General features: G+C 40.0%; 1 protein-coding gene across 1 annotated transcript; it reads right to left on the bottom strand.

The window, feature by feature from the left end:
• Window positions 1-15,007: 15,007 nt before the first annotated feature.
• LOC117305509 (E3 ubiquitin-protein ligase TRIM56-like) lies at window positions 15,008-24,184 on the bottom strand. The gene is made up of 3 exons (XM_033790376.1): window positions 24,020-24,184; window positions 17,470-18,772; window positions 15,008-16,451 (listed from the first exon to the last, which is right to left on the bottom strand). The coding sequence occupies exons 2-3, from the start codon at window positions 18,764-18,766 to the stop codon at window positions 15,844-15,846; spliced, it is 1,905 nt and encodes a 634-aa protein (XP_033646267.1). The 5' UTR covers window positions 18,767-18,772; window positions 24,020-24,184; the 3' UTR covers window positions 15,008-15,843.
• Between the last annotated feature and the right edge of the window lie 1,070 nt (window positions 24,185-25,254).

Genomic DNA, 25,254 nt, shown 5'->3' with positions numbered 1-25,254 from the left:
TTATTATTATTATTATTATTATTATTATTGTTATTATTATTATTTATTCGGCATAAAAACACATACAAAAGACAAGCATAATCCAAAAAAAGTAAAAGCCACGGACATATGCCTGGAATTAAAAAAGTTTACCAAGAAACTGTAGCCCGAAGGCCTTCAATTCCAATATCACTGGCCATATATTAAAAATCTATAATTATTCACAATAAATCTAAAAGACATTAAGAACATTAGACAATAACAGAAAAGTAGTGACCCAGAATGAGAGAAAATGCAAAATAGCGCCCCCCCCCCCTCCCCTCCCAACAGGCAAATAATAAACTCAACCAGCAAAAAAGAAACATTTGTAAAAAGTTTTTGAGCATGGGGTGGGGGCAGTGGTATTTAAAGCCAGTGCGGTGTAAATTTATGCCCTAAACTTGCTAAGAATAAGCAGGTAACTGGGATGGGGGGGGGGGGGGTGCTGTACTCTTTTTTATTTTGATATCTGAGTGGTCGCAATAAATAAATACTTGCTGACTAGCCGCTGCAAAACTTTTGAAAAAACTCAAAATTAGAGCGCCCCTGTTCAGTGTTACTGGGTCTATTCAGGTTTTTTTTCTTTTTTGTATTTTGCTGAAATGACATTAATTAGACTAAAGTTTTGCATAAATGACTCATTGTGAGGTTGCAAATGGTATGGTGCCAACAGGTGTATTGTGGTCAACCCTGCGACATGTTTATGTTAATAAGCATTAGTCATGAAATGGCAAATATACCAATATACAATTGGTTTTGCTAGCAAGCCTTATAATTTGTCTCATTTTAAAGCAAATACACCTCCTAAAACCTACGGTGTCATCATGTTTGAACCATTCTATTTTGATTGAAAAAGCAATGTCTAAGTTTTGCCAATCCATTAACAAATGGCATGCATCATTCAATTCAGTGTAATGATTGGTTAATTAATTGTAAGTATCTGTGATTGGCTGATTTTAGACCCTCTGATTGGCTGACAAGGTAAAATCCTAGGCTGCTCCAACTTTCCCTATCCATGGGGAAATACACAACTTCCCTGAAAACTGAACAAGCAACCAACATACTCTGTGCACTGATGCCCCAGCACACAATATTTTCATGCAGTTTGATTGGCTACAAGTTTCAGCTTCATTTGCATAGGGTTTTTGCATATTTACAAAAAACCCTTGCTTAAAGCATTTGTACATTCTGAGAGAATCCTATACAGAATGCACTGAGTAAGCCAAATTAAAAAGCACACTTTTTGTTGGTTTAAATAATTTTATCTTTTTAAAGAGATAAAGTATCTTGTCATTCATGTCATTTGCCTTGATTATGAAAGTAAACATGTTTTTAATATTGTTAATTTCATTCCATTCCTGGAACAATGAGTTGCTATGTGACATGGCTCAGGGCAAGGTTTTGTGAAGGTTTATAACATACAGGAAATGCTGACAATACACAAGATCCTGGAACAATGAGTTGCTATGTGACATGGCTCAGGGCAAGGTTTTGTGGAGGTTTATAACATACAGGAAATGCTGACAATACACAAGATCCTGGAACAATGAGTTGCTATGTGACATGGCTCAGGGCAAGGTTTTGTGGAGGTTTATAACATACAGGAATTGCTGACAATACACAAGATCCTGGAACAATGAGTTGCTATGTGACATGGCTCAGGGCAAGGTTTTGTGGAGGTTTATAACATACAGGAAATGCTGACAATACACAAGATCCTAGAACAATGAGTTGCTATGTGACATGGCTCAGGGCAAGGTTTTGTGGAGGTTTATAACATACAGGAAATGCTGACAATACACAAGATCCTGGAACAATGAGTTGCTATGTGACATGGCTCAGGGCAAGGTTTTGTGGAGGTTTATAACATACAGGAATTGCTGACAATACACAAGATCCTGGAACAATGAGTTGCTATGTCACATGGCTCAGGGCAAGGTTTTGTGGAGGTTTATAACATACAGGAATTGCTGACAATACACAAGATCCTGGAACAATGAGTTGCTATGTGACATGGCTCAGGGCAAGGTTTTGTGGAGGATTATAACATACAGGAAATGCTGACAATACACAAGATCCTGGAACAATGAGTTGCTATGTCACATGGCTCAGGGCAAGGTTTTGTGGAGGTTTATAACATACAGGAATTGCTGACAATACACAAGATCCTGGAACAATGAGTTGCTATGTGACATGGCTCAGGGCAAGGTTTTGTGGAGGTTTATAACATACAGGAATTGCTGACAATACACAAGATCCTGGAACAATGAGTTGCTATGTCACATGGATCAGGGCAAGGTTTTGTGGAGGTTTATAACATACAGGAAATGCTGACAATACACAAGATCCTGGAACAATGAGTTGCTATGTGACATGGCTCAGGGCAAGGTTTTGTGGAGGTTTATAACATACAGGAAATGCTGACAATACACAAGATCCTGGAACAATGAGTTGCTATGTGACATGGCTCAGGCCAAGGTTTTGTGGAGGTTTATAACATACAGGAAATGCTGACAATACACAAGATCCTGGAACAATGAGTTGCTATGTGACATGGCTCAGGGCAAGGTTTTGTGGAGGTTTATAACATACAGGAAATGCTGACAATACACAAGATCCTGGAACAATGAGTTGCTATGTGACATGGCTCAGGGCAAGGTTTTGTGGAGGTTTATAACATACAGGAAATGCTGACAATACACAAGATCCTGGAACAATGAGTTGCTATGTGACATGGCTCAGGCCAAGGTTTTGTGGAGGTTTATAACATACAGGAAATGCTGACAATACACAAGATCCTGGAACAATGAGTTGCTATGTGACATGGCTCAGGGCAAGGTTTTGTGGAGGTTTATAACATACAGGAAATGCTGACAATACACAAGATCCTGGAACAATGAGTTGCTATGTGACATGGCTCAGGGCAAGGTTTTGTGGAGGTTTATAACATACAGGAAATGCTGACAATACACAAGATCCTAGAACAATGAGTTGCTATGTGACATGGCTCAGGGCAAGGTTTTGTGGAGGTTTATAACATACAGGAATTGCTGACAATACACAAGATCCTGGAACAATGAGTTGCTATGTGACATGGCTCAGGGCAAGGTTTTGTGGAGGTTTATAACATACAGGAATTGCTGACAATACACAAGATCCTGGAACAATGAGTTGCTATGTCACATGGATCAGGGCAAGGTTTTGTGGAGGTTTATAACATACAGGAAATGCTGACAATACACCAGATCCTGGAACAATGAGTTGCTATGTGACATGGCTCAGGGCAAGGTTTTGTGGAGGTTTATAACATACAGGAAATGCTGACAATACACAAGATCCTGGAACAATGAGTTGCTATGTGACATGGCTCAGGCCAAGGTTTTGTGGAGGTTTATAACATACAGGAAATGCTGACAATACACAAGATCCTGGAACAATGAGTTGCTATGTGACATGGCTCAGGGCAAGGTTTTGTGGAGGTTTATAACATACAGGAAATGCTGACAATACACAATATCCTGGAACAATGAGTTGCTATGTGACATGGCTCAGGGCAAGGTTTTGTGGAGGTTTATAACATACAGGAAATGCTGACAATACACAAGATCCTGGAACAATGAGTTGCTATGTGACATGGCTCAGGCCAAGGTTTTGTGGAGGTTTATAACATACAGGAAATGCTGACAATACACAAGATCCTGGAACAATGAGTTGCTATGTGACATGGCTCAGGGCAAGGTTTTGTGGAGGTTTATAACATACAGGAAATGCTGACAATACACAAGATCCTGGAACAATGAGTTGCTATGTGACATGGCTCAGGGCAAGGTTTTGTGGAGGTTTATAACATACAGGAAATGCTGACAATACACAAGATCCTAGAACAATGAGTTGCTATGTGACATGGCTCAGGGCAAGGTTTTGTGGAGGTTTATAACATACAGGAAATGCTGACAATACACAAGATCCTGGAACAATGAGTTGCTATGTGACATGGCTCAGGGCAAGGTTTTGTGGAGGTTTATAACATACAGGAAATGCTGACAATACACAAGATACTGGAACAATGAGTTGCTATGTGACATGGCTCAGGGCAAGGTTTTGTGGAGGTTTATAACATACAGGAAATGCTGACAATACACAAGATCCTGGAACAATGAGTTGCTATGTGACATGGCTCAGGGCAAGGTTTTGTGGAGGTTTATAACATACAGGAAATGCTGACAATACACAAGATCCTGGAACAATGAGTTGCTATGTGACATGGCTCAGGGCAAGGTTTTGTGGAGGTTTATAACATACAGGAAATGCTGACAATACACAAGATCCTGGAACAATGAGTTGCTATGTGACATGGCTCAGGGCAAGGTTTTGTGGAGGTTTATAACATACAGGAAATGCTGACAATACACAAGATCCTGGAACAATGAGTTGCTATGTGACATGGCTCAGGGCAAGGTTTTGTGGAGGTTTATAACATACAGGAAATGCTGACAATACACAAGATCCTGGAACAATGAGTTGCTATGTGACATGGCTCAGGGCAAGGTTTTGTGGAGGTTTTTAACATACAGGAAATGCTGACAATACACAAGCTCAGGGCAAGGTTTTGTGGAGGTTTATAACATACAGGAAATGCTGACAATACACAAGATCCTGGAACAATGAGTTGCTATGTGACATGGCTCAGGCCAAGGTTTTGTGGCGGTTTATAACATACAGGAAATGGGTACAATACACAAGATCCTGGAACAATGAGTTGCTATGTGACATGGCTCAGGGCAAGGTTTTGTAGAGGTTTATAACATTCAGGAAATGCTGACAATACACAAGATCCTGGAACAATGAGTTGCTATGTGACATGGCTCAGGGCAAGGTTTTGTGGAGGTTTATAACATACAGGAAATGCTGACAATACACAAGATCCTAGAACAATGAGTTGCTATGTGACATGGCTCAGGGCAAGGTTTTGTGGAGGTTTATAACATACAGGAAATGCTGACAATACACAAGATCCTGGAACAATGAGTTGCTATGTGACATGGCTCAGGGCAAGGTTTTGTAGAGGTTTATAACATACAGGAAATGCTGACAATACACAAGATCCTGGAACAATGAGTTGCTATGTGACATGGCTCAGGGCAAGGTTTTGTAGAGGTTTATAACATACAGGAAATGCTGACAATACACAAGATCCTGGAACAATGAGTTGCTATGTGACATGGCTCAGGGCAAGGTTTTGTGGAGGTTTATAACATACAGGAAATGCTGACAATACACAAGATCCTAGAATAATGAGTTGCTATGTGACATGGCTCAGGGCAAGGTTTTGTGGAGGTTTATAACATACAAGAAATGCTGACAATACACAAGATCCTGGAACAATGAGTTGCTATGTGACATGGCTCAGGGCAAGGTTTTGTGGAGGTTTATAACATACAGGAAATGCTGACAATACACAAGATCCTGGAACAATGGTACAAGGCTTTACAATACAATTATCTGCATGTCTGATGATGTCATAGCAAGCTTGTCACTGATTGGCTAAAAGTCACAAGCACATGCTTCCTCATTTGCATTCCACACAATGTATGCAGTCTAGTGACTCACAAACAAGTTAAGTCCAGGGACTTAGTACTGTATTACACTGTTAGAAAAAAAAGACAATCCTGGCACTATGGTACAAGGCTTTGACAATTTGGAGGTTGTCTTTTGTCTATAAAGCTCCCCTTTATAACAGGGCAACACTGTCTTCTTGTCAATCCAATTTGCGTATTCACTAATGAAAGACCATCAAGTTGTTGTCTTAGATATTATTCACCCCCTAACTTACACACGGCTGAGTGCCAACTTGGCTTAAAATTCAAACCAAGGCAATTTGTAACCCCCCCCCGGCCCCCATCATACAAAAACCTTAAATAAGGGAATCAATGTGTGGTTAAGAGGTTTTTTACTAGTGGTTTAATCCCAATGAGGCCTGGTTCTTGATAATTTTACCAAGACGAAGTGGAGGTAAATTATCAAGAACCAGGCCTCGTTGAAAACTAGTTGTAAACTGATTCAACACACTTTGATTCCCAGTCATCAATACTCTTTCGGTCAAAAAACATCAACACTTTTGGTCAAAAAATAAAATTAATGCAAAAATTGTTCAATGATTTCTTTCAACACAACACACCTCCAGCTATGAAAATGGTAAGGCCCTCCGCCGCCCTCGGGTAAACAACTCCTTATAAGGAATTGCTGTGCGATGTGGTGTGGCACAACTGTCTCGGCCATTGCTCTCGACCAAAAGGAATGAAGAAATTGTCTTATAAGCATAGGTGCAAGCTCGCGTGTCACGCCCATGTTTCAACACTTTTTACTGGTCACAAACAAAGGTTTATACACTACCACGTCATGCGCTCTCCACCAATAGGAATAGCAAAACTGTCTGAGGTATTTATGAATATTTATTATATCAAGCATTTTAGAATAATGCGTCAATGAGCTTTACAACTGCCCTGTTCTGTGTACTCTTAAAACTTTTTCAAACACAATATTAACCGCTAACCTCGCAGATGCCTAATTATACCCCTTAAAGGATACAAGCGTCATGACCGGGATTCAAACCAACAATTCCATGTGTTAAGATACACCAAGCGACAATACTGGTCTTTGACAATTACCAAATGTGTTCAGCGTCTTTAAGTCCTTAATAAACGTGTTAAAATCCAACTTGTGCTGTCAATAGATGTTGTGTATCTCAGAGGATTAGAGACATAACTCAAAACAATTATCTTATCCATTATAGATACAGGCTTATTTTTACTATTTCACTTGTTTGATGGAACTATTTAGAAAAATAATAATTTGTTTGCAAAGGACCCACACATCAAATCATGGTCTGACCAAATCACTTTGCGTACCCAGCGTGGAGTCAGCAATTTAAGGGTTCTGGACCCAGCCAACCCTGGGTTCGCAGGCCGCATAGAAAAACAGCGCAGGGAGGCCATTCCCCAACTTGGTATGCAAGAACATAATCTGGCAAAAGGAAAAATAGCAGTGAGAATGATTGTGATGACATTGACAATGTTAATGGCCTTATCCAATCGTCATCCAGTTGTATGATACCATTAATCCTCTGATCTATACAAGTTGCAATCATCTTAAAGACACTGGACACTATTAGTACATTGTCAGAGACCAGTCTCTCACTTGATGTATCTCAACATTCTTAAAGACACTGGACACTATTGGTACATTGTCACAAACTACAGTTGCAATCATCTTAAAGACACTGGACACTATTGGTACATTGTCAGAGACCTGTCTACTCACTTGGTGTATCTCAACATTCTTGAAGACACTGGACACTATTGGTACATTGTCAGAGACCAGTCTTTTCACTTGGTGTATCTCAACATTCTTAAAGACACTGGGCACTATTGGTACATTGTCAGAGACCAGTCTCTCACTAGGTGTATCTCAACGTTCTTAAAGTCAATGGACACTATTGGTGCGTTGTCAGAGACCAGTCTTCTTACTTGGTGTATCTGAACAATCTTAAGGACAGTGGACACTATTGGTACATTGTCAGAGACCAGTCTTCTCACTTGGTGTTTCTCACTATTCTTAAAGACACTGGACACTATGAGTATGATGTCAAAGACTACAGTTGCAATCAGCTTAAAGACACTAGACACTATTGGTACAATGTCAGAGACCAGTCTTCCCACTTTGTGTATCTCAACATTCATGAAGACACGGGACACTATTGGTACATTGTCAAAGACCAGTCTTCATACTCTGTGTAACTCAACATTCTTAAAGACACTGGACACTATTGGTATGATGTCAAAGACTACAGTTGCAATCATCTTTAAGAAACTATACACTATTGGTACATTGTCAGAGACCAGTCTACTCACTTTGTGTATCTCAACATTCTTGAAGACACTGGACACTATTGGTACATTGTCAGAGACCAGTCTTCATACTTGGTGTATCTCAACATTCTTAAAGACACTGGACACTGTTGGTATGATGTCAAATACTACAGTTGCAATCATCTTAAAGACACTAGACACTATTGGTACATTGTCAGAGACCAGTCTACTCACTTTGTGTATCTCAACATTCTTGAAGACACTGGACACTATTGGTACATTGTCAGAGACCAGTCTTCTCGCTTGGTGTATCTGAACATTCTTAAAGACACTGGACACTATTGGTGATTGTCAAAGACCAGTCTTCTCACTTGGTGTATCTCAACATTCAAGGAGACAGGTAAAATTATCTGCAAAGCAAGCTTGTCAGGGGGACAATTAAACTCACCTGCTAAGTAAGTTTGGTCAGAGGGACAGATAAACTTATCTGCTTAACAAGTTTTGGTAGGGAATGGTAAAGTCATCTGCTAAGCAAGCTTAGGTTGAGGAACAGAGAAACTTATCTTATAAGTAAGCTTTTGTCAAGGAGCTTCGGTTGACAAAGAAGTGAACTCATCTGCTAAGCAAGTTTGGGTAGGGGATGGTAAAGTCATCTGCTAAGCAAGCTTTGATTGAGATACAGATAAACTTATCTGCTTAGCAAGCTTTTGGTGAGAAACATATCAACTCATCTGCTCAGCAAGCTTTGGTTGAGGTACAGATAAACTCATCTGCTAAGCAAGCTTTGGTTGAGAGACAGATAAACTCATCTGCTTAGCAAGCTTTGGTTGAGAGACAGATAAACTCATCTGCTTAGCAAGCTTTGGTTGAGAGACAGATAAACTCATCTGCTAAGCAAGCTTTGGTTGAGAGGCAGATAAACTCATCTGCTTAGTAAGCTTTGGTTGAGAGACAGATAAACCCATCTGCTCAGCAAGCTTTTGTTGAGATACAGATCTGTTAAGCAAGTTTGGTCAGGGGAACAGGTAAACTCATCGGCTAAGCAAGCTTTGGTTGAGAGACAGATCTGCTAAGCAAGTTTGGTTAGGGGGACAGGTAAACTCATCTGTTCAGCAAGCTTTGGTTGGGAGACAGGTAAACTCATCTGCTAAGCAAGCTTTGGTTGAGAAATAGATCTGCTAAGCAAGTTTGGTCAGGGGGACAGATAAACTCATCTGCTAAGCAAGTTTGGTCAGGGGAACAGGTAAACTCATCGGCTAAGCAAGCTTTGGCTGAGAGACAGATCTGCTAAGCAAGTTTGGTTAGGGGGACAGGTAAACTCATCTGTTCAGCAAGCTTTGGTTGGGAGACAGGTAAACTCATCTGCTAAGCAAGCTTTGGTTGAGAAATAGATCTGCTAAGCAAGTTTGGTCAGGGGGACAGATAAACTCATCTGCTAAGCAAGTTTGGTCAGGGGAACAGGTAAACTCATCGGCTAAGCAAGCTTTGGCTGAGAGACAGATCTGCTAAGCAAGTTTGGTTAGGGGGACAGGTAAACTCATCTGCTCAGCAAGCTTTGGTTGGAAGACAGGTAAACTCATCTGCTAAGCAAGCTTTGGTTGAGAGACAGATCTGCTAAGCAAGTTTGGTCAGGGGGACAGGTAAACTCTGCTAAGCAAGTTTAGTCAGGGGGATAGATAAATGTGTCATATGCGCAACTCCCAATATGGACTCCCAAAAGGCAGACATGGTAGATGCGCATTGTTTTGATGAGCCATAACACGTGTATCATCCTTTTGTGCACATTTTTGACACCCAAAATGGCGGACAGGGAACGTCTGTGTATGTGAGCTGCGCGTTGTGTGAATAGGGTCTATACATACGTTATGACTGGGTTGGTGCAGGGCTGTAGGGTCAAGCAACAACAATCAAAGTCACCCACAGAGTCCTTTCGAAGGCGGGTCTTGTTGGTTCCATAAACCAGATTGAGCTGCAAGATAACGCACAAAGAATTGTCATTAAAGTGTTTACAATTATTGAGTTTCTTGTTATTAATTATAGAACCTTGAAATAAAAACAACTTATTGACTCAGAATCATCACAAAAAGACTATTGTTCTGTTCATATTGGCGTGTCATGGCCGAGCGGTTAAGAGCACCGGATTCAAGCTCTAGTGTTTGATCAGCAGAGTGTGGGTTCGAGTCCTGGTCGTGACACTTGCTACATAAAATTGGGGAGGTAGTGCTTTCTGCTCTACCAGACAGGCTTCGGACTGATGATACCCAAGCCTACATCCGTATGGACTGTAAAAGGGGTAACCCTGTTTCAGCCCTAGGAGTAGGTGGCAACGGCCTCTGGACATAAATAATTGTAGCCCACACCTTGAAGTGGCCTTCAGGCCTTGTGTGTCTGGGGACTTGCTTAAATATATATAAAAAAAGTGCCATGAGCGCCGCTTGCGGTGAATATCAGCACTATAAAAATGTCCATTATTATTATTTTTATTATTATTATTATTATTATTATTTTTATTATTGTCAAGATCAAATAATGTAGCAAGCCTATGATCAATGTATGAAATTATGAACTTTAAAAAACGAATTGGGGTTGAAAATAGACAAACTGAATAGAGTGGGACTTAAACCAACGACCTTGTCACATTGATTTACAAAGAAAGTAATACAGTGACATATGCATCAAATGAACTCAAATAAATTGACAGGATGAACACAATTCTTCTTCTTGAAATAAACCAAGTTCTTTTATAATATACGGGGAATTAATATTTACAGAAATTTACAGAAAATATAGTACAGTTTTATAGGTCATAACCTCAAGGGGTGTTTTCTTACGCCATTGATGGCCGAGGAAACCAATGAATTAATTCAATCACTTAAAATATACAACTTTCTTCTTGGATAACTTAAGGGTGCTTCTTTCAAGCCTTGGTTGAAATAATAAACAATTACCAATCACAACTTTTCTTGTTCATGTTTAACTCAAAGGTACAAATTATGTACAACTTTCTTGGATTGAACTCAAGGGTTCGTCAACTCGATTAAATCAATAATTCAGAGCACATCTTTGGCTAGCTCGCATTAAAACATATAACAAAATTAATATAAAATAAACCCGTGTTTTCGATTGCCACAACTCTTGTCTCTTGCCTGCTCGGCATCTTCGACAGTCCGTCCTTCAGGTATACGACCTTAGTTTTAGCCCCATGAAGTCGGTCGATGGTTGACTGAACTCTTCGTCATCAAGGGTTGGGCGTCGTGCGTCTTATTTAAACCGGGATTTGGTGGCCATGATATTCACAGTGGAGGAGGGCACGGTTCCAGGCTGTGTGCGCCGGTGGAAATCGGTCACTGAAGACTTTCCAAAAATCACAAAATTCCGCGGTGGACTTTTTATCTCACAGAAACTCTTTCTACGGTGGAGTCTGCCCTATAACCTGCAAGGGCTGAACCCACTCACCGGGTGGTTACAGTCGACCCACTCTCTCACTCTCTATATCTCTACCGTTACAAGCGACCCTGCTCCGTCGGAGTAATCGTCCATACTACTCTATATTAACTATATCCCTACCCACAAAACCTTCCCACGATTGCCACACCTACGATCCACATACCATGTTCATAATGTTCCCATTCACAAAACCCAAACCAAATATCATGACCAAATAAGGAATTCTCTGAACCTCGACCCCAGAACAATAAACAAACTTTTACTACGCGAAACACAACACAACTTAAAACGGACCATGGGCTGCCTGACAAACTATCCGCGAACTAAAAAGACTAAAGAATTCCGCGCCCCGAAACTAAATACTTTACAAAGTTCCATAAAATGGAAACACTTTGACAGACCTCCAGATTAATGTGCCAGTGCTCTTCCAACTGAGCTATCTAGCCCTCTGTTGGCGATCTTCCTATTTTATCAGTTTCTTTGTTCAGGGGTGCCAGTCATTCCAGTTTTTATAAAATGCCGAAAGATTTATACACGCAGGCCAGGTTTGTACATTGGAAAACACCTCTAAGCTCAGAGCAGTTTTTACAAGACAAGGAAATTGAATAAGGAAGAGAGATAGCGGAATAAATCTTCACATTACAGAAATAATAATAGAGTAGGAATCATCTCCAGATTTATTGACAATGTCTAAAGTTGGGAGTACAATAAGAGACAGATATAGCATTCATCCAAACAAGTCTACATGAGCAATAATCAACTGCAATATCAATCTAGATTTATTGACAATGTCTAAAGTTGAGAGTATAATAAGAGACAGATATAGCATTTATCTAAACAAGTCTACATGAGCAATAATCAACTGCAATATCAATCTAGATTTATTGACAATGTCTAAAGTTGGGATTACAATAAGAGAGAGATATAGCATTCATCTAAACAAGTCTACATGAGCAATAATCAACTGCAATATCAATCTAGATTTATTGACAATGTCTAAAGTTGGGAGTATAATACGAGACATATATAGCATTCATCTAAACAAGTCTACATGAGCAATAATCAACTGCAATATCAATCTAGATTTATTGACAATGTCTAAAGTTGGGATTACAATAAGAGACATATATAGCATTCATCTAAACAAGTCTACATGAGCAATAATCAACTGCATTGTCAATCTAGATTTATTGACAATGTCTAAAGTTGGGATTACAATAAGAGACAGATATAGCATTCATCTAAACAAGTCTACATGAGCAATAATCAACTGCAATATCAATCTAGATTTATTTACAATGTCTAAAGTTGAGAGAATAATAAGAGACTGATATAGCATTCATCCAAACAAGTCTACATGAGCAATAATCAACTGCAATATCAATCTAGATTTATTTACAATGTCTAAAGTTGAGAGAATAATAAGAGACAGATATAGCATTCATCCAAACAAGTCTACATGAGCAATAATCAACTGCAATATCAATCTAGATTTATTGACAATGTCTAAAGTTGAGAGTATAATAAGAGACAGATATAGCATTCATCTAAACAAGTCTACATGAGCAATAATCAACTGCAATATCAATCTAGATTTATTGACAATGTCTAAAGTTGGGAGTATAATAAGAGACAGATATAGCATTTATCTAAACAAGTCTACATGAGCAATAATCAACTGCAATATCAATCTAGATTTATTTACAATGTCTAAAGTTGGGAGTTGAATAAGAGACAGATATAGCATTCATCCAAACAAGTCTACATGAGCAATAATCAACTGCAATATCAATCTAGATTTATTGACAATGTCTAAAGTTGAGAGTATAATAAGAGACAGATATAGCATTCATCTAAACAAGTCTACATGAGCAATAATCAACTGCAATATCAATCTAGATTTATTGACAATGTCTAAAGTTGGGAGTTGAATAAGAGACAGATATAGCATTCATCCAAACAAGTCTACATGAGCAATAATCAACTACAATGTGAATCTTGGTTATATACAGATCAAACTAACTCCAAAAACTACAATTCAACTACTACAGATAGTCAGTCTGTGCAAACAATGGATGGAAATAGACAGAATGAGTTTGGGTAAAAACCCAAATTATTAAACTGATTTACTTTACAGAACAATTAATGATTTTAAATGGACAAAATGATTTCTGTTGCAAGAGTCTCCTGCCGTCGATTTCACCAAACTCGTCCTAAATTAGGATTAATCTAACCCCTCAGAACGAGTTATGTTCCATATACAAAGACATAAGAACGCATTGAACCCATCCTAAGTTAGGACAACTCGACCTAACTCGAATTAGGATTAATCTAACCCCTCAGAACGAGTTATGTTCCGTATCCAAAGACATAAGAACGCATTGAACCCATCCTAAGTTAGGACAACTCGTCCTAACTCGAAATAAGATTAATCCTAGCGTTTCTTGAAATCGGCTGCTGAATCCCTCCCAAAATACAAAAAGGAGCGTTCAGGCCCAGATTGAAAGGAACATTACAGAATTGGTTTTTGCTAACAAAACAGTTGCTGGCAGTTTAAGCACTTTATGTAATCCACCATATACATCAACAGACAAACCTGTAGAAGTTTGAGATCAATCAGCCATTTTGGCCGTGAGAAATAGTGAACAAATTATTACATATTTTGCATGACAATGATGCGAAACAAAAATGAATTAAAAGCTCACTGAGCGATACACTCCAAACGCGAGATAAATTTTATTTATTTCTCATCAAATATGACATATTAGACAGAAATGTTTCAAGAGATGTTTTCTGCCATCGTCATCATTAGATCGTGAATCTGTAATCTGTAATCTGAGACAGGTTTTTTTTTCTTACCAATTCTGTAATGTTCCTTTAAAGGCACTGGACACTGTTGGTAATTACTCAAAATATCTGTTGGCTCAAAAACTTACTTGGTAATGAGCATTGGAGAGCTGTTGATAGAACAAAACATTGTCAGAGACGACTCCCTCTGAAAGAACATAGTTTTTGAGAAAGAAGTATTTTCTCACTAAAATATTTCAATTTAATTTGAGACCTCAATTGAGGTCTCCAATTCAAGCATCTGAAAGCACACAACTTGTGTGACAAAGGAGTTTTTACTTTTTAAGGTATTATTTTCTCTCAACTTTGACGACCAACCGAGCTCAAATTTCCACAGGTTTTTTGTTGAGATACACCAAGTGAGAAGACTGGTATTTGACAATTATAAAAGTTGTCCAGTGTCTTTAAACGTGATTATAACAATAAAATATACATTTCACATTCTTTTGAATGTTAAAGCCAGTGGACACTATTGATAATTGTCAAAGACTAGCCTTCAGAGTTGGTGTATCTCAACATATGCATAAAATAACAAACCTGTAAAAATTTGAGCTCAATCAGTCATCGAACTTGCGAGATAATAATGAAAGAAAAAGCACCCTTGTCACACGAAGTTCTGTGCGTTTAGATGGTTGATTTCGAGACCTCAAGTTCTAAACTTGAGTTCTAAACTTGAGGTCTCAAAATCAAATTTGTGGAAAATTACTTCTTTCTCGAAAATTATAGCACTTCAGAGGGAGCCGTTTCTCACAATGTTTTATACCATCAACCTCTCCCCATTACTCATTACGCAGAAAGGTTTTATGCTAATAAATATTTTGAGTAATTACCAATAGTGTCCACTGCCTTTAAAGCATTTTCATACATTGATACAATTTTTCTAAATAATAAAGGTTATCTAACTTAGAAAGCAAATTTTTGCAAATTATACAATAGTTAGTTTTATAACATTTTAATGAGTAATGATTTTCAAAGCAACTCGTTGCATGCAATGTTAAACTTCATAGAATGCGTCTCTTATCAAAAGGAAAAGGTTGCACTACTTAATGAACAACCCCATAATGTAATAATCAACCCTTTGCATGCTACTATTTCTTGCACATACTATTTACTGCTACTATTTCTTGCAAATACTATTTGCTGCTACTATTTCTTGCAAATACTATTTGCTGCTACTATTTCTTGCAAAAACTATTTACTGCTACTATTTCTTGCAAATATTATTTGCTGCTACTATTTCTTGCAAATACTATTTGCTGCTACTATTTCTTGCAAATACTATTTACTGCTACTATTTCTTGCAAATACTATTTGCTGCTACTATTTCTTGCAAATACTATTTGCTGCTACTATTTCTTTCAAATACTATTTTCTGTCCGATAGAATGTTTTTACAAAACCACTTAAAATAGACAAGCTTGTACTTTTCCTCGAAACATTATTTGACTGCAAAATGCAAAATGAGTCAACAATGTAAAGATTTGCCACCAGGTATTATGGACAGAATTAATCAACTCAATGTCATCATATTGAGAATGGAAATTGAGTGGTTATTTGAACTTTTCAGTTTGCATAATTTTGTGATTTAATTTGATTGACATGTTTTGGTGGTCAGTTCAATCCATGAGACAGTATTTGACCAGCATCATCATTATAAGATATCATTACACCTTGTTATAAATCTTCACTGATTTCCAGTCTGCCACTGCAAGCTGCTGACCATCTGATGTCAATGAGATTCCATTTGGGTTGTACAGACCCTGAGCAATACAGCTGAGAAATCTACCCTGAGTGTCATACTGATGAATATGACCAGTGCCTGCCCCATTGCTCACTGCAATGTAGATAGCTGAGCTGTCACAGCATACACCTCTGCAGGATGTAACTTGTTGACTATTGATCTTGGGATTGATGCTGAATAATAAAGTACCAGTGACTTCAACAATGTCTACTTGTTTCCCCCAACCACTGACTACAACTCTGTCCTTGCTGTCAATGGCCAAGTAGCAAGGTTTAGTCTGAACTGAAACAGTGTCAATGAGCGAACCATCACTAGATCTGTGTTTAGTTATAACTGACCTCTTCACATCCCCGACCATGATTGTATCCTTTATGATTGCTACACTGCGGAGGACTACTAATGTCTTGCCCACTTCACTATGAGCGGTGTGGAATTCAAACATGTTGTTGCCATTCCTATTGTACATGTTCACAGGGTTGGACCTATGTACAATCACTAACTGATTCTGGAATGCAGCAACAGCCTGAGGGCCTGGAAAACAGATAAACAAACGGATAGAACCCAATATAATGAATGAATATTCATTTGAAAAAAAACTTACAAATAATTTGATTTTTGTAAAAATAAAAAAGAGCTCATTTTTTAATTGAATGTTTCCTGAGTTGTAAAAGCTCTTTGTGTGTAGCTTCCAATTTACAATCATACATGTAACAATGACATACAGTAGAACAATAAACAACAATTTACAATCATACATGTAACAATGACATACAGTAGAACAATAAACAACAATTTACAATCATACATGTAACAATGACATACAGTAGAACAATAAACAACAATTTACAATCATACATGTAACAATGACATACAGTAGAACAATAAACAACAATTTACAATCATACATGTAACAATGACATACAGTAGAACAATAAACAACAATTTACAATCATACATGTAACAATGACATACAGTAGAACAATAAACAACAATTTGTTCATATTAGCAAGGTTACTATTAATCAAGAACAAAATAGTATTGAATTCATTCTTTTTAAATCTTCTTTTCTGTTTTCATCAAAATAATTATTTATTTATTAATTTATTTATTTAATATTAATTTGGTATTAAACTGCTTTTGTTGGTTTTAATTAGAGGAATGTCAATTATTGAGAATGACTGCAGCAGAGTGGATTTAGTGATCATGCAGCGGATGAATGTAGTCTTAGTCTACAAGGTACAGTGAAATAGCAAGAACCATTCAATTTCATGACATACAGTTTGACTATCATGGAAACCTTGTATTGATCACAACCAATGCTGTGATGTTTGAACATTTTAATGATTGACTTGAGTTGAGAAAAGCAAACAATATTTTTATAAATAGTTCTCAGATTTGATTGTGGCGTTGCAAAGTAGATTAAATCCTTATTTTCATTGAATACTCTTTGACTGTCACCTTGAAAACCAAACACAAGTACTTTTTTCCACAGTTATATCTGAGATTTACAACAATATACCCCTGACTAAATGATTTGTATGGAACTTACGGGTTGATAGTGGGATAGATTTCTTCTGGTGTCCCTTAGTGTCGGAGAATAACACTCTGCTATTCCAAGTGTCAGCCACTGCCATCTCATCCCCAGATACAGAGGCATCAATATCCAAAGCCCCATTGATTCCTTCACCATACTCCAAACAAAGCTCCCACTCTGGCTCCTTCATAGGCTCCTTCATAGGCTCCTTAATAATCAGATTACCCAGGGAGATGTCACAAACTCCTGGATTGAATCTCAGATGGTCGAGGGTCGAATCTATCTTGGGTTGATTTTGATCTATGAGTCCCTTCAAGTCCGTACTGATTGTTGGATAGCTTGCAAGGAAGTCAGGAACTGATGAATTCTTGCTGACATCTTTGGCAGTCTGCAGTGAATGCTTTATTTGCTGCAAGTTTACACTCACTGCTTGCTCAAACTCCTCCAAACTCTTGTTCTGATCTTTAAGGATAGTTTGTATTTCATCCATGATGCGACTCTCTTGAGCTGTTACCTCAGCCCTGATCTCATCAGCTCTGTTCTTCACGTCTGCAATGGTTCTCTTAACTGCAATGTTTAGGTTGTCTTTCATTGTTGAGGCAGTTGCTTGAGATTGATCAAGCTTCTTCATGGTTTCTTCAAGGGGAGTAAAGAGTTGAGCCAATGACTGTTTGTATGTGGATGAGGCTTGGTTGCAGTCAATATACTCATGTTGTGGTTTACAGTGATCGATGACAGTGCAATCTCTACAAATCATCACATCACAAGTTGTACAGTAGAACCACATCACTTCACCTTCATGAGTTTGGCATTCTGGATGGCGTTTGGGTTTTGTCTTTTTCATTGCAGTTTTCCCATCTCTAACATCTTTCAAAGTAGCTACTGTATGGCTTAACAACGAGGGAATTTTCTTATGCATTTTGTAGCAGTTTGCACAAATAAACATGGGGCAGTCATAACAGAAATGTGTTGCGTTGTTTTTTTCCTCACATAAATTACAGACCAACTTGCTGTGTTCAAGTGAACTGACCTGCTCCAGTTGACCTGCAAGACCAGTTAAAATGAAGTTACTCTTGAAATCTTCAACACCCGTCTCAGGAAGTTGTGTCTCCTTTCGACACAAAGGACAAATAAGCATCTTTGCATCTTCGTAGTTGGTAGTGTGATATTCAAGTAAACAGTGTTTACAGAAGCTGTGAAGACAGTCTAGTAGTTTGGGTTCCGTGTACTCCTCTTGACAAATACTGCACTCCAGATAATCTTTTCTGATTTTCTCTAGAGCTGAAACTTGTGCTGGTTTAGAACACGCCATTTTGATCTGGAAAAAAAAATAACAAACTCATTAATCAAATATTATAAACCACAAGGGAAACTGACCGGATAAATTTTAACTGATTTGGGTTTGAACAAACATTATCACTAGAGTGGGACTCGAACCATGTACCTCCAGATTAACATGGCAGTGCTTTGTATACCAACTGAGCTATCTAGCCAACATAGAGAGACTGACAACACAGGGCTGGATAATAATTTGGGGTGCTAATCATCCTTACTCGCAGCTAAGAGCTGAATTGCGAAGGATGCGGCTATAATGTGTTCAAGAAGCTGGCATGCAAGGGCGCCTTTGGCTGCCAGCCACATCAACCCATTATGACCACGGAGCACAGTCAAGATCGAAAGTGTTTGATTTTTCCCAAGGGAGGAAAACCGGATGGTCTGCAAAACCCTCGTGGCACAGCAGAGAACAAACGCACAACTCAACTCACAGATGGCCCTGGCCAGGAATGGAACCGGAGTCATCTTGGTGAGAGGTGAGCGCTATGATCACAAGCCAACCATGCCATCCAGTCAGCTCATAGCCAGTCAGCTCATAGCCAGTCAGCTCATAGCCAGTCAGCTCAAAGCCAGTCAGCTCATAGCCTTTCAGCTCAAAGCCAGTCAGCTCATAGCCAGTCAGCTCATAGCCAGTCAGCTCAAAGCCAGTCAGCTCATAGCCAGTCAGCTCAAAGCCAGTCAGCTCATAGCCAGTCAGCTCAAAGCCAGTCAGCCCATAGCCAGTCAGCTCATAGCCAGTCAGCTCAAAGCCAGTCAGCTCATAGCCAGTCAGCTCAAAGCCAGTCAGCTCATAGCCAGTCAGCTCAAAGCCAGTCAGCTCATAGCCTGTCAGCTCAAAGCCAGTCAGCCCATAGCCAGTCAGCTCAAAGCCAGTCAGCTCATAGCCAGTCAGCTCATAGCCAGTCAGCTCATAGCCAGTCAGCTCAAAGCCAGTCAGCTCATAGCCAGTCAGCTCAAAGCCAGTCAGCTCATAGCCTGTCAGCTCATAGCCAGTCAGCTCAAAGCCAGTCAGCTCATAGCCAGTCAGCTCAAAGCTAGTCAGCTCATAGCCAGTCAGCTCAAAGCCAGTCAGCTCATTGCCAGTCAGCTCATAGCCAGTCAGCTCAAAGCCAGTCAGCTCATAGCCAGGGAGCTCAAAGCAAGTCAGCTCATAGCCAGTCACCTCATAGCCAGTCAGCTCAAAGCCAGTCAGCTCATAGCCTGTCAGCTCTAAGCCAGTCAGCTCATAGCCAGTCAGCTCAAAGCCAGTCAGCTCATAGCCAGTCAGCTCATAGCCAGTCAGCTCAAAGCCAGTCAGCTCATAGCCTGTCAGCTCAAAGCCAGTCAGCTCATAGCCAGTCAGCTCAAAGCCAGTCAGCTCATAGCCAGTCAGCTCAGAGCCAGTCAGCTCATAGCCAGTCAGCTCATAGCCAGTCAGCTCATAGCCAGTCAGCTCATAGCCAGTCAGCTCAAAACCAGTCAGCTCATAGCCAGTCAGCTCAAAGCCAGTCAGCTCATAGCCAGTCAGTTCAAAGCCAGTCAGCTCAAAGCCAGTCAGCTCATAGCCAGTCAGCTCAAACCCAGTCAGCTCATAGCCAGTCAGCTCAAAGCAAGTCAGCTCATAGCCAGTCAGCTCATAGCCAGTCAGCTCAAAGCCAGTCAGCTCATAGCCTGTCAGCTCAAAGCCAGTCAGCTCATAGCCAGTCAGCTCAAAGCCAGTCAGCACATAGCCAGTCAGCTCATAGCCCGTCAGCTCAAAGCCAGTAAGCTCATAGCCTGTCAGCTCAAAGCCAGTCAGCTCATAGCCAGTCAGCTCAAAGCCAGTCAGCTCATAGCCAGTCAGCTCAAAGCCAGTCAGCTCATAGCCAGTCAGCTCATAGCCAGTCAGCTCATAGCCAGTCAGCTCAAAGCCAGTCAGCTCAAAGCCAGTCAGCTCATAGCCAGTCAGCTCAAAGCCAGTCAGTAGCCAGTCAGCTCATAGCCAGTCAGCTCATAGCCAGTCAGCTCAAAGCCAGTCAGCTCATAGCCTGTCAGCTCAAAGCCAGTCAGCCCATAGCCAGTCAGCTCAAAGCCAGTCAGCTCATAGCCAGTCAGCTCATAGCCAGTCAGCTCATAGCCAGTCAGCTCAAAGCCAGTCAGCTCATAGCCAGTCAGCTCAAAGCCAGTCAGCTCATAGCCTGTCAGCTCATAGCCAGTCAGCTCAAAGCCAGTCAGCTCATAGCCAGTCAGCTCAAAGCTAGTCAGCTCAAAGCCAGTCAGCTCAAAGCCAGTCAGCTCATTGCCAGTCAGCTCATAGCCAGTCAGCTCAAAGCCAGTCAGCTCATAGCCAGGGAGCTCAAAGCAAGTCAGCTCATAGCCAGTCACCTCATAGCCAGTCAGCTCAAAGCCAGTCAGCTCATAGCCTGTCAGCTCTAAGCCAGTCAGCTCATAGCCAGTCAGCTCAAAGCCAGTCAGCTCATAGCCAGTCAGCTCATAGCCAGTCATCTCAAAGCCAGTCAGCTCATAGCCTGTCAGCTCAAAGCCAGTCAGCTCATAGCCAGTCAGCTCAAAGCCAGTCAGCTCATAGCCAGTCAGCTCATAGCCAGTCAGCTCATAGCCAGTCAGCTCATAGCCAGTCAGCTCAAAGCCAGTCAGCTCAAAGCCAGTCAGCTCATAGCCAGTCAGCTCAAAACCAGTCAGCTCATAGCCAGTCAGCTCAAAGCCAGTCAGCTCATAGCCAGTCAGCTCAAAGCCAGTCAGCTCATAGCCAGTCAGCTCAAAGCCAGTCAGCTCATAGCCAGTCAGCTCATAGCCAGTCAGCTCAAAACCAGTCAGCTCATAGCCAGTCAGCTCAAAGCCAGTCAGCTCATAGCCAGTCAGCTCAAAGCCAGTCAGCTCATAGCCAGTCAGCTCAAAGCCAGTCAGCTCATAGCCAGTCAGCTCAAAGCCAGTCAGCTCATAGCCTGTCAGCTCAAAGCCAGTCAGCTCATAGCCAGTCAGCTCAAAGCCAGTCAGCTCATAGCCAGTCAGCTCAGAGCCAGTCAGCTCATAGCCAGTCAGCTCATAGCCAGTCAGCTCATAGCCAGTCAGCTCATAGCCAGTCAGCTCAAAACCAGTCAGCTCATAGCCAGTCAGCTCAAAGCCAGTCAGCTCATAGCCAGTCAGCTCAAAGCCAGTCAGCTCATAGCCAGTCAGCTCATAGCCAGTCAGCTCAAAGCCAGTCAGCTCAAAGCCAGTCAGCTCATAGCCAGTCAGCTCAAAGCCAGTCAGCTCAACGCCATGGCAGTCAGCTCATAGCCAGTCAGCTCAAAGCCAGTCAGCTCAAAGCCAGTCAGCTCATAGCCAGTCAGCTCAAAGCCAGTCAGCTCAAAGCCAGTCAGCTCATAGCCAGTCAGCTCAAAGCCAGTCAGCTCAAAGCCATGGCAGTCAGCTCATAGCCAGTCAGCTCAAAGCCAGTCAGCTCATAGCCAGTCAGCTCAAAGCCAGTCAGCTCATAGCCAGTCAGCTCATAGCCAGTCAGCTATAGCTGGTAGAGCGCCAGCAAATATATCCAGGAGTGCGTTTTGGCGACCCCAACCAAAAACTGTTTCGGTTGTTGGTCGTTGGTTCTGCTGTTCAGACTGAACGAAAACCAACTTGTGAGCTCGGTTACCGTTTTGGTTGTGACGTCAGAAACAGTTTTTGGTTGGGGTCGCCAAAACGCACTACAGGTGTCGTTGGTTCAAGTCCCACTCTTGTAGGTCTAAATTTGTCTTTGTTCAAACCCCAAATCCAAATAGTTAACATTCAGTTTGCATGAACGGCTCTTCCTATTCTACATCAATTTGAACCATGTATTGTACATTAGATGGGAATGTAATAAAACATTTTAATATTTCATCATTCAATGTCAAATCTTCATTTTCACTTAGAATGTTAAAACATTCTAAGTGAACATGAAGATTTCTTTGATGTAGCAATTTTCAATCAGCTTTGAAACAACCATAGGCATCTATTTAGTCAGTTTACAAATAATTTAATACCAATGGGATTTGGGACTCATTGGTTCGGCACTGAATATTGAGGACGCCAAATATAATAATATGAACTTGTGAAATTGAGTCTTTCTGATTAAATAGTTGTGAACACAAAAGTGCAAGCATTTACAATATTCTTGAATTTTGCTGCAAATAAGCGGAAGTGAAAATAATTTGTTTGTGATTTATTTTTTTCTAATTTCTCAGAAACTACAAATTCTCAGCAAGAACTATTTTAAGGGGAGCTTTCTACCATTATTAGCTTTAAACCGTGTAAGTTTAATGTAGATCTGTGGACATTGTGTCGTTGGACCTACAAAAAGTACACAGAACCTTTAACGTAAACAGTTTGGGAACCCGGCCCCACTTCAGCAATAATGGCCTCATAATTAAACACAAATAATTTTGTTGATCCCCATGCCCTTGGTAGACTTCCAACAAAATTTGATTTATTGCCCACCACTAAAACTGGTCTAGCTACAACACTGAATATATTGATTTTCAAAGTCTATACGCCTCTCTTAATATTTATGCATGAGGTACATCACAATGCTAACTCAAAACGAGGCGATGGGTGTAGCCACTGCAAGCGATGGGGGAAGTGCGCCCATAGCCTCATTTTGGGTAAGAATTATGACGTCATGCATTTCAGTATTAAGAGAGGCGTATTGGTTGAGTCACATCCCAAGTCCTTTCAATCAACAAAGATAAAAAATGTCTGAAGTAGGGCTTATTAATACCAAAGATGTCAAACAAGTTTTGATCAGCACTACCTTTAAGATTGATAATCAAACAATACCTTCCCTTAAAGGTAAAAACATGAACGATAATTGAGACAAGTCCTTTGCATGGTAAATTACGGTTGATTATTTAATTATTGGGATATCGTCTCTTTTTGTTCATAACACTGAATTCAAGTCTTAGAAAATGTTGCAACCAATTAAGAAGAATGACCCTTAATAACCAGCCATTACTTCCATTGCATTGAACGGTAAATTCATTCTAATCTGAGTCAATCATGGAGCTAGGAAACAGATTTCTACCCTGAGTGACTTCATAAACCATGCAGTCGTGTTAATTGTACAAAACTTTGAAATGTAAACCAAAGATCAAATCATTATCATCTAGGCTGCAAATTACAAACAACGTATACTGCACAAATTAAGTGGTATTTGTATACAATCTTAGGCCTGTTTTTAAATAAGCTGCCAGAGTATTATTTAGCAAAGTTGAATCAGTTTGTGATTTGTACTCACCTAAGCACATAGTTCTGTTGGAAAAGATGTCCATACGTCTGCAATCTTGTCAGGATGTTCACTGAGTTTACAACAGTCTTATTTCCTGGTAGAATGCAGGATTATGTTGCAACAAATACAGTCACAAAACACCTACATAGCAAGTTTGTACTTTGTACTGTGCGGGGTGTGTCGACAGTTGCTGGATTAATGTACAACGTACAATGTACTGCAGTACTGTGTTGACAATGAACTTCAGTGTCAAGGTCATGGAGCTAGCGATACTACACGGCTGTTTGATGTCTGGGCTGTTTTAACAATGAACTTGGCAGTGTACATGGTGTTAACAACTCCATGAGTGTACAACAATACATAGTGAACGTACAACGTACTGTAGTAGGCTACAGTGTGTTGACAATAAACTTCAGTGTCAAAGGCCATGGAGCTAGCGATACTGCACGTCTATTTGTTGTCTGGGCTGTTTTAACAATGAACTTGGCAGTGTACATGGTGTTAACAACTCCATGAGTGTACAACAATACATAGTGAACGTACAACGTACTGTAGTAGGCTACAGTGTGTTGACAATGAACTTCAGTGTCAAAGGCCATGGAGCTAGCGATACTGCACGGCTGTTTGATGTCTGGGCTGTTTTAACAATGAACTTGTACATGGTGTAAACAACTACTATGAAAAGGTCTGAGCTATAGCAGCTATGGGAAATATAAATACAACTTTGCAATTTTGTATTAAATTTTATTCTGTCACATCACTCGTTTTTCAACCCCACTTGAAAACTATCAGATTAAAGCCATGACTTATCAAAACATCATTTTGTGATGAAATCACATCAATTGAAATAATAATCTACACCAGAGTTTTTCCTTGCCAAAATGGAAGCACAAAATTCAGTTTATGCTTAAAAGACAGTGTACACTATTATATCGTTAATTGTCAAAGACCAGTCTTCTCACTCAGTGTATCTCAACATATGCATAAAATAACTATCCTGTGAAAATTTGAGCTCGATCGGTCGTCGGAGTTGCGTGATAACTATGAAAGAAAAAAACACCCTTGTCACACGAAGTTGTGTGCGTTTCAGATGCTTGATTTCGAAACCTCAAGTTCTAAACTTGAGGTCTCGGAATCAAATTCGTAGAAATTTACTTCTTTCTCCAAAACCACTCCACTTCAGAGGGAGCCGTTTCTCACAATGTTTTATACTATCAACCTCTCCCCATTACTCATTACCAAGT

Source organism: Asterias rubens, assembly GCF_902459465.1.
Source record: "Asterias rubens chromosome 8 unlocalized genomic scaffold, eAstRub1.3 super_scaffold_89, whole genome shotgun sequence".
Classification (NCBI taxonomy): Eukaryota; Metazoa; Echinodermata; class Asteroidea; order Forcipulatida; family Asteriidae; genus Asterias; species Asterias rubens.
This window is presented reverse-complemented; position numbering and strand designations above follow the sequence as displayed.

Excerpts from the sequence above, each read along its gene's own strand:
- LOC117305509 (XM_033790376.1), bottom strand. The coding sequence starts at position 18,766 with ATGGCGTGTTCTAAACCAGCACAAGTTTCAGCTCTAGAGAAAATCAGA. Across the intron at positions 16,452-17,469 it reads ATCTATCCCACTATCAACCC|GCCCTCAGGCTGTTGCTGCA; the intron begins GTAAGTTCCATA and ends TCTGTTTTCCAG.